At 48.0% G+C, this 17,236-nt stretch overlaps 1 protein-coding gene across 1 annotated transcript in view; it reads right to left on the bottom strand.

Moving 5' to 3' along the window:
• The window catches only part of LRRC20 (leucine rich repeat containing 20), an 87,343-nt gene that overhangs the window by 43,607 nt on the left and 26,500 nt on the right, over positions 1-17,236 (bottom strand). The window contains exon 3 of the mRNA XM_039233307.1: positions 864-1,013. Coding sequence (XP_039089238.1) covers positions 864-1,013 — 150 coding nt within the window. The remainder of the gene's footprint in view (positions 1-863; positions 1,014-17,236) is intronic.

Below are 17,236 nucleotides of genomic sequence, written 5' to 3'. Positions count from 1 at the left end.
CCACGTCCTGCCCTAGAACCCCCCTCCCCCACACTGTTTAGGCACAAATGCAGCGAGCCCGGTGAGCTTCACTCAGGATCGAGCACACAGACCTTGCGCTGGACCCAGCTGGTGGCTTTTCCACGTCCTGCCTACAGCTTCCTCTGAGCACTCTACAAGCTGCTTTTTGTCCCTGGGACCCGCTGGCCGGTTCATTCCTCCCTCTTCCCTCCGAGCTCTGCCCAAGGCCCCTGCATCCTCTAGAAGGCCCCTAATCAGCCGTGGGCGGTATGCTTGCTCAAGTCCCTCCCACTCCATCAGAATCTGACCTATTGATTTCTCTAAACGGGCCCTTAGACCTATTTCATGCCCCTGTCAGACAGAATTCCGGAAGGCAGGAATCAGCTCGCCCACCCATGGCTCACTGAGCAGGGGATTCTCGCAAAAGGACAGAGGGGCTGCTCCATGGAGAGGGAGGCGGGCGCTGCATCCTGCCAGCCTGCCTGGAGGAGTCACTTCCAGAGAATCTGCCGTGCCCACCTGCCGGTCTCCTGCCCGTCGCCTCCAGGTACCCGTGTCCACTGCGCTGGGTGGGCCCAGCAAACACCAACGTCCCTGGCATCTGTCACTCCTAAACTGAGAAAGCAGTGCTAGGCTGGGGAGGGGGACGGGCTCATTCAAGTCTACTGAGAAACAGCTACTTGTGGGCCTCAGGACCCCAAACACTCCACTGGACCCACACCCTTCACCGTCAGTCAGTCTGACTCACAGCCAGCTAGAGGGAGGAGTGAGACTGAAAGGCTTCCAGGCTGCAGGGGGGGCACAGGTCCGTCCTCGAAGCCTCCCCCAGGGAATGATTTCCTGTCTGGCTGACCGGGGCCTACCTCGGAGCTGACAGAACGTGGTCATAAACTTGCTGGTGAGGGACTTGAGCTCGTTGTTGGCCAGCGTGATGAGGTGGATCTGGTCGGTGACATTCCGCAGGACCTTGTAGATGCCAATGGGGAAAGAAACCAGCTTGCACTCGGCCAAATCTGCAGCCAAAGAATAAGGACAGGGCACAGTTGGCCATAGCTGCGCAGGAACTTGCCCTAAACCACAAGGCCCCGACCCTGCCTCTCCTCCCCACCTCCTTTCCTCTCACTCATCTCCCCTGTGCCAGGCTCAAAACCCTCTCTCTTCCAAGAGCCTTTGTCACCATGGGTCACACTTCTCCCTCTCTCACATCCTGAGCCTTTGGGTTTATTCCAGCACCTTGTGTCATAGCACGGCCTATGAGCTCAGGTGCAGAAGGAGAAGCCCACGACCAGCTCAAGTGCAGAAGCCCCTCACGACCAGCACTCAAGGCAGCGTCCTTGAGCTCCTGCAAGAACCCGTCCTCTGGAATCACCAAAGGAGGCAGCCATCTTCACACTTCATTCTAACACTGTACTTTGAAAACAGGCGCTTCACAAAGGCTTTGTGGTCTAACCCTCCTCCCAGCCCTGTCACTCCGAAGGCAAGCCCGCACAAGAGGCAGCCAGGAAGCCGCTGCGGAGAACTGTCTGGCAGTTTCCTAAATGCTTAAGCCTGGACTTATTACCGCATGACCCAGCCAGCATTCCACTCCTAGGTATGCACAGGAGAGAAATGAAAACATAGTCCACACGAGGGGCACCTGGGTGGCTCAGTCGGTTAAGCATCCGACTTCGGCTCAGGTCATGATCTCACGGTTCATGGGTTCAAGCCCCGCATCAGGTTCTGTGCTGACAGCTAGCTCAGAGCCTGGAGCCTGTTTCAGATTCTGTGTCTCCCTCTCTCTCTCTCTGACCCTCCCCTACTCACGCTGTCTCTCTCTCTCTCTCTCAGAAATAAATAAAACATTAAAAAAAAAAAAAGAAAACACACATCCACATGAAACACATCATACGGGAATGTTCACCGCAGCATTATTTACAATACCTCTAAAGTGCATACAGCCTAAATGCCCATCAACAGATGAATGGAGAAGCTAAACGTGGTATCATCCAGAAAAAGAATACTGTTTGGCAATAAAAAGAAGCAAAGTACCCATATACACTACAGCATGGATAAACCCTGAAAACATTAGCTAAGTGAAAGAAGCAATCACAAATGATTGCATGTTTTATGAGGACACTGACATGAACTATCTGGAACAGGCTAATGTACAGACACAAAAAGGAGAGTAGTAGTTGCCTAGGGCTGGGGGTCTTGGGGGGTGGCAACTAAGGGGTGGGGGCTCTAAACCTGGATTGTAATGACGGCTTGTAATGCACGACTCTGTGAATATACAAGAGCCACTGAATTGTACACTTTAAGTGGGTGAACTGTATGGTGTGCGAGCTCTTTCTCAACAAAACAATTTTTTATGAACATACATTAGAAAAGAGAGGCACTAAAAGCATAGAAGCTCAGAAATTAGGCTCTCCAGCTCATCTAAGTCACTTAAATCCCCTGAGCCTCAGTTTCCTCATCTGTGGAACAGGGGTATTATCATCTACCTGGCAGAGCTCTCAGGAAAATTCAGTATAAAAAGTACTAAACGTGGTGACAAAGTACCAGGCAGGTGCACAGGGGGAACGCTGTTTCTCTGTGCCTCCCTCACTTTACCCTCCCCTTCCTCCAGCCAAATCTTGATGCTTCAAGTCCAGCCCCTATCCCACCTCTTCGGAAATCTTGGATCACCTCCATTACTGGGGATCTCCCTCTAACCCTTGAACCCCAGGGGCCCTAACCGACTCAGACAGCACTGTCCCATCTCTCTGCACTCTTGTCTTGCCCCCAAAGAGGCTGGACTCTCCCAGACCCCTAAGCTTTTAAAGATTGCTCCAAGGGGCACTTAGGGGGCTCAGTCGGTTGAGCATCTGACTTTGGCTCAGGTCATAATCTCGTGGTTCGTGGGTTTGGGCCCCACGTCAGGCTCTGTGCTGACAGCTCAGAGCCTGGAGCCTGTCTTCAGATTCTGTGTCTCCTTCTTTCTCTGTCCCTCCCCCACTCACACTCTGTCTCTCTCTCCCCAAAATAAATAAACATTGAAAAAAAATTTTTAAAGATTGCTCCAAAATAAATATGCAAAATTCAATTAATATTCCTACATGCCAACAATAAATTATAGTTTTTACAGATCCCATCCTGAACAGTAATGCAAAGTCTATCAAAATTATCATAACTGAAGCCCTCTCCCTTATCTGCCTCACAGACTTTCTACTCTCATGCTAAGAGCAGCTCAAATGTCACCTCCTCTAAAAAGCCTTCTCTGACTGCCCTAAGCAGTTAGTTGCTCCAGCCTCTGAGCCTCACAGAGCATGAAAGCGACCTCTTCCTCCTGCACTGTGTTAACCTCTCTTTGTGTCCGCTTTCCCCCTGGACCAGGAAGGCCTCCAGAGCACAGGGCCAGCAGTGCCCAGCAGGCTGGGAGGGCAAGGCAGGTACTGGTGACCTCACTGAGCTGGTCTGCGGAAAGACAGGGGACGGGTGGGGTAAGGGCAGAAGTCCAGATGACTGAGGATCTGCAGGTGTCTTCTGTAGGTCATCCTGTTAAGAAGTGCTTTCACTGCCTCCCCTGGTCCAGGGCTGTGCCAGGTGCCTCCAGCTCCGCCACCATCCAGTGTCAGGCGCTGCCCCTTATGTCAGCTGGTAGGGTTGGCAGAGATGAGGCCTCCCGCCAGGGAGGAATGAAGCCCCAGGAGTCGGACTTTCCGTAGAGGTAGAACAAGGTCTGGAAATGGACTGGCTCTGTAGGCGCGAAGCTCAGGGCAAGCTGGGAATTCTAGAAAGGGCAAACACTTACAAACAATGAGCCCCTAGTGCTTCGTGCCAGATGTGCAGAGGGCTAGAAAGGAGTCTCTGTTGTGCTTGTAAATCCAACAGCCTCTTGGGATAAAAGCAACAGATCTCATTCAAGCTAGACGCAACATCAAGGAAAATGTCAGAGCTCTCCCTTTAAAATGAAGAGCAAAGTAAGGCTCCCTTCCCATACCGGTATCCCTGAATCTGGTCTTGGAAGTTCTGGCCAAAGAAACAGAAAACATAAACACTGGAAACAGAATGATTATGTGTACAGGAAATGGCTGCATCACCTCAGAAAACCAAAGGAGGCATCTGACGGACTATGCAAATTAAAAAGGCCTCGGTGAAGTGGCTCATCAAAATAAAAACACAAAATTCAGTAATATTCCCATATGCTCGCAATAATATAATTTTTAAGGATCCTATTTCAAATAGCAATAATAATATAAAATATATAATCAGAATGGGAAACATATCTGATCAATATTAAGAAAAGTAGAAAAGTTCACAAAGATATCTTCAAAAACTGATTTGTATGTGAAGATACAGAACATACTCATTAATGACCAACAACTGAAATGAGATTTTTTTTCAGAAACCAGTTTATAGATTGCTTTCTGTAATTCCTACTCAAAAGTTAGAAATTTTTTTAACTTTAAAATCCAAAACCATTTTTGGGGGACCTGGGTGGCTCAGTTGGTTAAGCATCCAACTTTGGCTCAGGTCATGCTCTCACGACTTGTGAGTTTGAGCCCCACATTGGGCTCTGTGCTCAGAGTCTGGAGCCTGCTTCAGGTTCTGTGTCTCCCTCTCTCTCTGCCCTTCCCTCACTCATGCTCTGTCTCTCTCTCAAGAATAAATAAACATTAAAAAAATTTTTTTAATACAAAACCATTTTTTGAAATGGTTTTAAATTCCAGCAAGGGGAATAAACAAGTAAGTCTCCCTAAAAATAAAAAGGTAGGGTAGCCAGTATTATAAGGCTACAATAATTAAACTGAGGACAATAACCTCCTTATACCATACACAAAAATAAATCCAAAATGGACAAAAGGCCTAAACATAAGACAGGAAGCCATCAAAATCCTCAAGGAAAAAGTAGGCAACAACCTCTGTGACCTTGGCCGGAGCAACTTCTTCCTTGATATGTATCCAGACGCAAGGGAAACAAAAGCAAAAATTAACGATTGGGACTTCATCAAGATAAAAAGCAAAGGAAACAATCAACAAAACTAAAAGGCAACCGACGGAATGGGAGAAGGTATTTGCAAATGACATATCTGATAAAGGGTTAGTACGCAAAATCTATAAAGAACTTATTAAACTCAACACCAAAAAAACAAATGCCCAGTGAAGAAATGGGCAAAAGACATGAACAAACACTTCTCTAAAAAAGACATCCAGATGGCTAACAGATACATGAAAAGATGCTCAACATCACTTATCATCAGGGAAATACAAATCAAAACCACAATGAGATACCACCTCACACCTGTCAGAATGGTTATCATTAACAACTCAGGCAACAATAGATATTGGCGAGGATGCAGAGAAAGGGGATCCCTTTTGTACTGGTGGTGGGAATGCAAACTGGTGCAGCCACTCTGGAAAACAGTATGGAGCTTGCTCAAAAAGTTAAAAATAGAACTACCCTATGATCCAGCAATTGTACTAATAGGTATTTATCCAAAGGATACAAAAATGCTAATGTGAAGAGGCACATACACCCCAATCTTTATAGCAGGGCTATCAACAATAGCTCGATATGGAAAGAGTCCCAATATTCATCGACTGATGAAGAGATAAAGAAAATGTGGTATATATACAATGGAATATAACTCGGTGATGAAAAAGAATGAAATCTTGGGGCGCCTGGGTGGCTCAGTTTGTTGAGAGTCGAACTACAGCTCAGGTCATGATCTAACAATTCATGAGTTTGAGCCTCACAGCAGGCTTGCTGCTGTCAGCACAGAGACGGCTTCGATCCTCTGTCCACCTGTCCTTCTGCCCTTCTCTCTGTCTCAAAAATAAACATTAAAAAAGAAAAAGAATGAGGGAGTGCCTGGGTGGCTCAGTCAGTTAAGGATCCAACTTCAGCTCAGGTCATGATCTTGTGGTTTGTGGGTTTGAGCCCCACATCAGCCTCTGTGCTGACAGCTCAGAGTCTGAAGCCTGATTCAGATTCTGTGTCTCCCTCTGTCCCTCCCCAGCTCGTGCTCTCTTTCTCTCAAAACTAAATAAACATTAAAAAAAAATTTTTTTAATGAAATCTTGCCATTTGCAACAATGTGGATAGAACCATAACGTATTACACTAAGTGAAATAAGTTAATCGGAGAAAGACAAATACCATATGATTTCACTCATGTGTGGAATTTAAGAAATATAACAGATGAACACAGGGGCTAGGAAGAAAAAATAAGATAAAAACAGAGAGGGAGGCAAACCATAAGAGACTCTTAAATACAGAAGACAAACTGAGGGTTGCTGGCAGGGAGGTGGTTGGGCCTGGGCTAAATGGGTGATGAGCATTAAGTAGGGCACTTGTTGGGATAAGCACTGGGTGTTCTACGTAAGGGATGAATCACGAAATTCTGGTCCTGAAACCACTATTACACTATATGTTAACTAACTTGGATTTAAATAAAATTATTTTTAAAAAAAAACAAAGAAAAATAGATTACAGAAAGAAGATAGACTGGAAAATGTAGTCCATAATAATAAGTCATGATTTAAGAAGTGCTAAAGAAGGCCTCACAAATAAATTGGAGAAGGGGAGGATTAATAGCGGGTATCAGAATAACCAATGAACAGTTCTGGGGAAACAAAACAGAGACTCTCAATTAACCTAAAAATCAAAGTAAACTCTAGAGAGAATTACACTTGAAATATTTTTTGAAATCAAAGAACAAAAAAGCCAGAAGTCAACAGAACTTTTATTTTTTTGATGTTTTTATTTATTTCTAGGAGAGAGAGAGAGAGAGAGACAGCATGAGCAGGGGAGGGTCAGAGAGAGAGGGAGTCACAGACTGAAACAGGCTCCAGGCTCTGAGCTGGCAGTCAGCACAGAGCCCGACGCGGGGCTTGAACCCACGAACTGCGAGATCATGACCTAAGCGAAAGTTGGACGCTTAACTGACTAAGCCACCTAGGCGCCCCTCAACAGAACTTTTTATACAACCTCTTAAGTGGAGACTATTTTCTAGACCTAGGAGCCATAAAAGAATAACAAAGATCAACAAATCTAACTTTATAAAACATACAGAACAGAAACCCGGATGCTTAACAGTCAGACAGACTGTGAAAAGGATCTATAAGTAGAATAAAGAGTAATCTTTAGGGGCGCTTGGGTGGCTCAGTTGAAAGAGCACATGACTCTTAATCTTGGCGTCATGAGTTCAAGCCCTATGCTGGGTGTAGAGATTTCATAAATAAATTTAAAAACCTTTAGGGGACGCCTGGGTGGCTCAGTCAGTTTAGTGTCCGACTTCAGCTCAGGTCATGATCTCATGGTTCACGGGTTTGAGCCCTGTGTCCAGCCCCGTGCTGACAGCTCAGAGCCTGGAACCTGCTTCAGATTCTGTGTCTCCCTCTGTCTCTGCCCCTCCCCCCCACCAAGCTCGCTTACTCTCTCTCTCTCTCTCTCTCTCTCGCTCAAAAAAAAAATTTTTTTATCTTTATTTAAAAAATTTGTCTTTATCATTTAAAATTCTCAATACAATTCAACTGAAAAAAGTAAGACCACCAGAGAGAGAGATGAGAAAAGAATGTAAGATGTTCACAAGGGGGAAAACATAATTAGTAAACAAATAAACACATGGTTCTTGAAATGTATTGCCGAACTGCTTTCCAGAGTATTTATGCAAATTAATATATATTCTGTCCAATAAGTAAGTGGATCATTAAAAAAAATCTTTGCTAATATGAACAGGGGAAATAACATCCCTTGCTTTAATCAACTCTTTCAATAATGAGACTGATTATCATTCATGGTTAATTAACCATTTTTATTTCCCTTGTGGCAAGTCCTGCTCAGTCTCTTGTATTCTTCTATTTGGAGTTCTGGCATTCCAACCTCCCTACCTCCACAAATGTTGGTAGAGCTTCTTAGATAGTATTATCAACCTATGCTCATTCATGGTTTTTCTTGTTTAACAGTTCAAGTTACAGCATTTTAAAAATAGGTATTTATTTATTCAGAGAGAGAGAGAGAGCATTAAATGGGGAGGGACAGAGAGAGAGGGAGAGAAAGAGAATCCCAAAAATGCTCTGCACTGTCGGTACAGAGCAAGATGTGGGCTCGAGCTCACAAATCAGGAGATCATGACCTGAGCTGAAGTCAGATACTTAACTGAGCCACCCAGGCACCCCTCAAGTTAAAGCATTTTAAAAAGCAGAATAAAAAAAAAATTATGTGTACTATCATAGGCATAAAACTAGGTAAAAAAGTACATATGCCTGGGAAATAAGATCAAAAGGATAATAACCAGAATGCTCAACAGCTGTGACAAAGGATTTGAGCAATTTATTGCTACTTACAGTCCTGCTGTTGGTTTTATATAAAATAAGCAAAGTACCACTACATATTTAAATAAAAATACTTTTCAAGTATACACAGTGATAATTTACTTTTAAAACAGGAAGTTATTATAAAAATAGCTTTTATTGGAAAAAATAATCTGGCAAATTCAAGAATAGACTGAGGGCAGCCAGTTTTCATCAGTAAGAGAAACAAGCTCCATAAGAGAAAGAAACTGTGTACTGGATTGGAGAAAAAGCTATGAGATGGAACTTTCAGGACTGAGGCACCAAGAGTCAGTTGTGCAATGCACCCCCAGCCCCCGCAGTGGTAAGAGAGTGCTCACGATGCATGCAGAGGCAACATAAAGCCACAAGGCCATTCAAGTCATTTCCAAGGGTCCTCAAAGCATCTGTCTTCCCCACGTACATCAGCCCAGAAACCCCCAGCCCCACAACCTCCTTCCTCCCACCCCGGCCACCCACACACTATCCCAACCTCACCCCCTTTCCAGTCTCCAATTCAAGTAACACAGGCCTCTGCAGCCTCCACTGGCCAACCAACCTAAGTCACAGAAGCATATGGCCACCACATGTGAAGGGTGCCCAGGGCCTGGAATGTATTTACAACTGCTGTTTTCATTCCCTCTCCCAAATGGCCCTACTGTGTGCCAGGCAGTGCTCTGTGCTGTGCCCATTGGGTTCCCTAGGCTCTTTTTTGTTCTTAGGGATGTTCCATCCATCCTCTGACCTCAGAGCTGCCCACCAGTGGCTGGTGCAAACATGCCCGCCCCATCCAGGCCACATCACCAGCCACTAACGCTGCATGGGGACTCCAATCCTTGCTGAGAGGATAGGTCCACGATCCTGGGAACAGTTCCCCATAGTGTCTGGGACAAACATATGGAGGTCCAGGTCCCAGACATGCTGGAGCAGATCTCAACCTCGCCCAGTCATCTTCCCATCTGTGCACAAGGAGCCATATACTTCATGTCCATTCCTTGGGGGATGGGACTAATAATAACCCTAAATAGTACCACTCACTATTTCACACACGCTAGGCCATAAGAACTATCCTGTCTACACATGAGGACACTGCAATTGAGTGACTTGGCCAAGGTTATACAGCTAAAAGTAGGGGAGTAAGATCTACATTTATTTATTTATTTTGAGAGAGACAGAGAGAGCGAGTGGGGAAGGGGCAGAGAGAGAGGAGAGAGAGAATTCCAAGTAGACTCCATGCTGTCACTGCAGAGCCCGATACGGGGCTAAATCTCACATGAGATCATGACCTGAGCCGAAATCAAGACTGGGATACTCAACCAACTGAGCCACCCAGGTACCCCTGGGGAGTAAGATTTGGACAGTTAGGCTGTTCAGGAAGCCATGGGTCCTAACCATTCTAGTATCCTGCCCCCTTGAGTTAAGGAGTACATAGGTACCTGCCTGTAGGCTGAGCCAGAGAAAGGGGAGTCTATGCAGAGTATCTCAAAGGGAAACCAGGGCCTTGCCTAAAAATTCCTCTAGATCTTTGCAGTTCAGAGCCTGTGATTCTGGGGACAGAGGCCAGTCATCTTTTGTTCTCAGGAAATTCATCTCAGGTGTAATTCAGAGGATGGGCACCATCTATACCTGCTACACCTGGCTGCAGTAGAGAAAAGCATCCTCAGCTGACCCAGAGGACACAGCAAGGACATGGCTAGGAGTCAGGTCTCACCAGGGGAGGGGTACCCCGCCCAGGGAGGAGAAGGCCCAGACTGGACACAAGTGAGTAATCCTTAGGAGTCCAGGGGAGGTCTTCAAGAAGAGGGTCCCATTCTCTATGGGTCCTTAGAGCTGACAGTACAGGAATGGTGCACCAGTCATTAAGAAAAGGCTCCCATGTGAGGAAGTGAGCATCACATCATGGGGTATGACCAAGCAGTCACCACACAGAGGATTTGTGAACCACATGGAGGCCAGGGCATCTCAGAGATCTCACTCTCACTCAAGTCAATGAAGCAAGCACAGCTAACATCACTGAGTATCTACTACGTGCCAGACACGGTAATAGGCACTTCTCATATATGAACTCGTTAAAGTCCCATAACAACCATGAGCTCCCCTCACAGGTGGCAAGTGAGGCCTGGCAAAGGCAACCACAGGAATGGCAAGCTCATTCCGCCAGGGTGCTAAAGGACAAAGAACACAAAGGTGTCAGTAGGGTGACCAACTTGTCCTGGTTTGCCCAGAACACTGCCCGTGTCGGCACTGAAAGCCCTGCATCCTGGGGGACTGCTCCACAGTCCCGGGCAGTTCGAGGAGGCTGGTCACCCTTGGTTCAGGCTGGATGCCGATGGATGAGAGATTACGAGAGTCAGAGAGGAAAGAGGGAAGGCAACCCGCATGTGGGCCACGGCCTGAGCCGAGGCCCAGAGGTCTTTCATTCTCTGGGACTCCATCTTTGAGCCCTGCCTTGTCCTATACCTCCCTGGAGCCCTGCCCCTGCTCAGCGAGGCCTCAGAGGGGAAGGCTCTGGCACAGGAGCACCTCATGCTACTCGGTGGTGCGTGCATGCCCACAGACCCCATCAGGGGGTTCAGGGGGACTAACAACCGGGCAGCACCAGCATCTGGACAGCAGCTGGGTTCGAGCATGCCTTTCTGCGGTGCCCTCCCCCAGTGCTGATACCTGAGCTGCAGCCGAGAACAGGGAAGCTTGCGGGGAGGCACTGTAATAAACACGAGACAAAATTATCTTCATCATTATGATTATTATTGCAAGGAGGCAAAACTGCATCTCCCCAAACTTCTAATTAGCATGGTGCTTTGTGCTAATAAAGCAGCTTTTATTCACAAGGCACAGGTCTTTCATTAAAAGTTATCTTGCTAATTCTAATGAATGCCTATAGAAAGTAACTGTAGGAAGAACCAGGGTGAAACAAGCAAAATCCAAGAAGTAAACAAAACCCATTGCAGGAAGTCAGGAGGGTCCGGTGCTGTTTCTCACAAACACAGAGTTCTGACCCCTGCTCACTCTGTACTGAGGGCTGGGCCTGATGACAGGGCCCTGCAGGGGATAGCGTAGAGGGGAGTGGAGCCCCTGCCAACCAAGGTACAGGCCCAAAGCAGCAAGTGTCAGGAACTCATGGGCTCTGTGGCCTGGCCAAGAAGCAGGCCCCTAAGGCTGCGCGAGGAAACCTGGAGCCAGTGTGACCTGATCTTGCGCAGAATGTCTCATTTCCCCATAATCCTTTTTTCACAGAATCTCAGAGTTGGAAGGAGACTGGAGGTCATTTAGCCCACGTTTTCCAAACTTCCCAGTAGGAATCATGTGGAGAGGGTGGTCCTAGAATAGCCTGCTTCAGTGGGTCTGGGATGACCAGCAGGGAATCTGTGTTTTTAATAAATGCTCCCAGGTGATTCTTGCCAATAAGCAAACCTGGGAAACCCTAATGTAGCCTTCAGTCTCAGACCTGAAATTCTCTTAATGTTTCCACCAGAGGGCTTCAAGTTCTCCTTGAATACCTCCAGTGATGCGGAGCTCACCCTCCCTTCTACAAAATGGTTTTAACTATTGGAAAGTTCTTTCATGTACTACATATAACTGTTACTCTGCCCTCTTGGATCACACACAGTAGATCTGCCTTGACATGACAATCCTTTATATCAAGGAGGATAAAGGGCATTATAAGCTTTGCTCCAGGCAAAGTACTTCAATCCCCATGGCCTTAGATGTTCCCTCTAGAGAGTCAGGACCAGCCCAACTCAGAGCGTGCCCCAGGCAGAACTTACTCTTGCGCAGTCTTTCAGTCTGTACCACATCATTGATGCCAGCTGTGTGCAGGAAACTGTGCTTGGGGTTTCAGACTCACAATTTCATCTACTCCTCATAATCACCCTGTGAGGTCAGTTCTCTGCTTACCTCTATTTAACAGAGGAGAAGACCAAGTCACAGAGAAGTTAAAAGGCTGGATTGCTCAAGGTCATGTGACTTATCCAAGGTCACCCAGTTACTGAAATAATAATATTCATAAAGTGCTTCCTATGTGCGAGTCATTGACCTCAGCACTGTCATAGTAACCCTTAACCTTCAAAACAGCTCCATGCTGGGTACTATCACCACCAGCCCTGGTTTTAGAGGAAGAGTCTGGGGCACAGAGCCACAGGCCTGGCTGTGGCAGAGCTGCCCTTCAGTGCATGACCCTAACCGCTGTGCACACTGCCTGCCTAGAACCGAGAACTGGCACTCGGCATGGAAGACTGCTCCGAAATGCAACCAGAGGCTGTGTTTCCAATGAGCAGACCAATCTTCTGAAGCCTGGTGGGTCCCTGGAGACACTGGTACACTGCAGCTACGTGGAACTGTACTAAGGCGACTTAGAATTTAAAGAGCTAACAGAAGACTTATCTGACATTAAGAGCCTGGTTGTGTCACTACCGTCCGTGGGACCTCAGGCAGGCGGCTCTGGCTCGCTCTCATCCCTTCGGTTTGCAGCCAATGCCAGGGATGAACTCCATCATCCCCAAGACCCCTCCCAGCTGCCACTGCACATTCTAGCTGGTGGTTTTCGGATGTGGCCACACTGCGATCACCTGCGGAGCTTTACAGACTCTGGATGTGTGAGTCTCCCTCCCAGAGACTCTGACTTAATTTGTAAGAGCTGGGGCCTGGGAATCGGCGGGTTTCAATGCTCTCCTGGTGATTCTCCTGTGCAGCCGTGGCAGACTCCACACTACACTACTGCCTCTCACACCGCAACGTGCACACAGACTACTGGGCACCCTGCTAAGGCAGGGCTGCTGTTGCTGCAGGTCTGGGACGGGCCCTGGGAATCTGCACTTCTACCAGGCACGTCCAAAGACCCCTTTCAGTAGCAAGGGCTAGGTCAACACAGTGGTTCTCAGAGTGGGATCCCTGGACCTATGGAATCAGCATCACCCCAGAACTTGTTAGAAAGGTACGTTCTCAGGTCCCAGCCCAGGCCTATGGGATCAGAGGCTCTGGGAGCAGGTGCCAGATACCTGTGGTTTAACAAGCCCTCCAACTCTAATGCCTGCTCCTGTTCGAGAATCACTGGCACAGAGGGACTAGGCCTCTCACGAGCAGTGGTTACCGGCCCTGATTAAGGACAGTAGTGGTGGCAATAGGGACAGTAGCTCACATTTAGTGAGAGCTAGCCAGCCCGGGACTGTGTAGGGAGCTGAGGTTGGCTGGTGTGCCTCCTGCTTCCCCTAGACCACGCTATTTCAAAACAGCCACTGTCTTCATTCTTCTCTCTGACTTTGTTCATGTTTCCAGCTCTGGAAGAGCCACAGGCAACCCTTAGTGTGAAAGAAGCCCTGGGCTAGGCTCAGGAGGCCCCCGTTCTCATCCAAGCCCCTCTGCTATCAGCCACGGGTCTCAGGGAAACAGCTTCTCCAAGGGCCTGGTCTCCTCTTCTATGAAATGAGAGTTGGAACTATGAAATTTGGGGCACCTCGGCCAGGCTGGACATTCTGTGACTTCGTGATTTTACAAAACAAAGGCTCTCGGGCCAATACTCCTGTCAAAAGGGAGAGGCTGCAAACTGCAGTCAAATGTTTCTGAACTGTCTACCTTGGAACATGCTAGAACGTGCACTGTAATGGGGAGAACTGAGACTTGCTGAAGTTGGCTACCCATGCCCATGAGTACAGAGCTGGGATTAGAATCCAGAGTATACCTGTGTTGTATTCCACAACACTACATTAGTATATACTACACTATGCTCACTCTCCCTACCATGGTCAGAAGTCCTGGAAACAAAAAGTCCTGTAATCATAGCTTACCCTTATATGGCACTTCCCATGTACCAGATGTACCTGTGTACCTAAGCCTGAGACTTTTCTAAGCATCTGACACACTCTAACAACCCATGAGATAGGTATTATTACATTCATCCCCATTTTATCACCATGGAAACTGAGGCAGAATACATAAACAGAAGACCAGTAGCTCAAACCCAACCCCTATCCTGAGAGAGTTCAGTTAACAGCATAAGACATGGGATCGTGTGTGAGGACATCAAAACAGAGGTCCAGTGCAGCATGGGACTCTCATCCAGGAGGCTGATGGAGAAAAAAGATTTCTCTGGACCATGAAAATGAAAACATAGACCAGTGCCTGCAGCCCTGCCAGAAGATCAAACTCCCAGCACCTCCAGGTAGGCCCAGGAGCCAGGGGAGGGGGCTGGCCTCCTCAGGGGAGGGGGCCGGCATGCTGGAACAAGAAGCAAAACCATAGACGACCGGGCCTCCGTGACTTGGCTACTGCTCCCTGAAATGCCACTTGGTCTCCAAAGCTGGGAGATTTGGGACACCAAGGGCAAGCAAAACACAGCAGTCATCAAGGACAGGCAGCGACGCCTCACCACACACAATCTGCCGGGATTTCAGCAGTTACCTGTGCACGGTGTTTACCGAGCTAACTAGCTCCGGAAGATTTGAGAAAGGATGCCTGGCCCCACTCCCTCTTCACAAACCCCCATCCCCACAGACGGCTCTCAGGTTCAGGGATTCCGCTGCTATTCAACTCCTGATCTCTAGCCTTTCCCTGTGTCATGCCACCTGGAGAGAAAAGGTCACAGGAGGAGGAGCTCACAGAGGATCGCAGAAGTCCAGAAAGTTCCAGCACAATAGCATTTATGCTGGGCCCTGGCCCGTAGGCAGAGAAGGGCAGAAAGGCACTTCAGGAGAAGGGGGAGGCGGGCATGGTGTCTTCTGGGATGTGGGCAGACCATTTAACTTGAACGTGGCTATGGGTTTGGGGGAGTTGTTTCTGTTACTTCCTACTTTATAGATCTCCGCATTGTGTGATATTTTTATAACGAGCACTCATTACTCCCTACTAATATCCTCAATGTAAAGAGAGTGACATCCTTCAGGTCCAGCTACCCACGGGAACATCTTCTCTCGAGTACTAAGAAGTTGGGTCGGTAGAGATGGTCCTGATGGGGACCAGGAGACTGGGGCTGCAATCCCATCAAGGCCAAGCTTGGAGGGGTTGCTGCAGAGCACAGATGACAGCCGTGATGGATGCCACACACACGGGAACCAGATCTCAGAGGTGCTTCCTCACCGATTCCTGCAGAAGCCCCAGCCTCTCCGGGAAATGCCATGAGTGCAGGGTTGTCTGCCTCGGGGAACAAGGCTGAACCTCTGGTCCCTGGCTGGTGGCCATCACACCAACCGTCAGCACACGCTCTAGCCACACAAGAGCCAGAGACCTAAAAAAGAAGAGGTGGCTGCGGGGGCTGAGGAGGGGCGCACGTGCTGAGAGCTCATGCTCCCTCAGGATCCATACCTAGGCTTTCCTCTGCCAGGGCTTTTCTGCTGTGCGATTTCAGGCAGGTTCCTTAATCCCAGCCTCAGTTTCCTCTCGAATAAAATGAGAACAAGAATTCATGCAAAAACCTGTATGTGCACATTCATAGTGGCATTATGCACAAGAGCCAGAAAGTAGGAGTAGCTCAACACTCTATCAATGGAGCAAAGGATGAACAAGATGTGCTATCTCCATACAACACAACATCATCTGGCTGTAAAAAGGCACGAAGTACTGATAGGACATGGATGAACTGCGAAAAAGGTGGGCTGCGTCAAAGCACCCAGTCACAGAAGGCCACATTCTCTATCACTCCATTGCGGTAAAATGTCTAGAGTACGCAAATCCACAGAGACAGGAAGTAGGCTGCCAGGGGCTGGGGGAGATGGAAAAAACAGGGAATGGCCGCTTCACGGTACAGGGTTTCTTCTGGGGGTGCTAACAGTGTTCTAAAATCGATTGCAGTGAGGGCTTCACCCAGCCCTGTGAATCTGATAAAAACCACAAAAGGCCGCACTTTAAAATGGAGGGATTGAGGGGCGCCTGGGTGGCTTAGTCGGTTAAGTGTCCGACTTTCGCTTGGGTCATGATCTCACGGTTCGTGGGTTCGAGCCCCGTGTCGGGCTCTGTGCTGACTGCCGGCTCAGAGCCTGGTGCCTGTTTCAGAATCTGTGATTCCCTCTCTCTCTGACCCTCCCCTGCTCACACTGTCTTGCTCTCTCTCCTAGAAATTAAAAAAAAAAAAAATTAAAAAAAAAAATGGAGGGATTGATGAATATGAATTATTCTTCAATTAAGAAAAAATGAGAACAAGATGATCCAACTAACTAGCAGGGTTGTTCTGAGAATGAAATAAAATGTCCCCGAAGGGCTCGGCGTGGAGGGTGGCAGGCGACGTCACTCAGGGAACAGGAGACGCGCCGCGGGTGTGCACACACCGCCTCTACGTGGGGGTCCGTTACGAGGACGGGCTTCGGCTCCGTGCCCGGCTGCAGGAGGAAGGCCTGGCAGGCCTCTACTGGAGCGGCCGCACGGCAGGGAGATGAGCGTGCCCAGTGCTGTGGGGTCTGGCGCTTGCCAAACAACCCCTCGTCTTCCTGGCAAGCGAGCCAATCAACAAAACCTGTATTTAATTAAAATCAGAAGTAAATAAATCCCACGCAGAATACAAACAAATGACACACAGCCACTGTCTGAGATATTAAATTATTTTAATTTAATAGATGACTGACTCACTGCTAACAGGTTGAGACAAAAGGGAATAGAAACAGCAGTCACAATGATGCCGACGGTGTGGCCACCAACACCTCTGAGGCGACCAGAGCCGGGCCAAGCGGCGGCCACAGGCTGAGCCAGACTCTCGAGAAGGCTGGACAGGCCCTGAAGCCTTCTATAAAGGTAACAGCGGCCAACACTGACTGAGTCCCTTCTCTACACAATCCTGAGAACAACCTCAGAGGGAGGGTATTATTATCAGTCTCCTTTTGCAGATAAGGGAAACTCAGGCTCAGAAAGGTTAAGAATTTGTTCAAGGTCACACTAAGTAAAGATAGGGCAGAGCCTGACTTCCTCTGAGGATGTTGTCCCAAAGGGTGAATCTGGAGATCTGGACTCTGATATGTTGCTGC

This window comes from Hyaena hyaena, unplaced genomic scaffold (genome assembly GCF_003009895.1).
Source record: "Hyaena hyaena isolate Hyena2069 unplaced genomic scaffold, ASM300989v1 scaffold_73, whole genome shotgun sequence".
Taxonomy (NCBI): Eukaryota; Metazoa; Chordata; class Mammalia; order Carnivora; family Hyaenidae; genus Hyaena; species Hyaena hyaena.
This window is presented reverse-complemented; position numbering and strand designations above follow the sequence as displayed.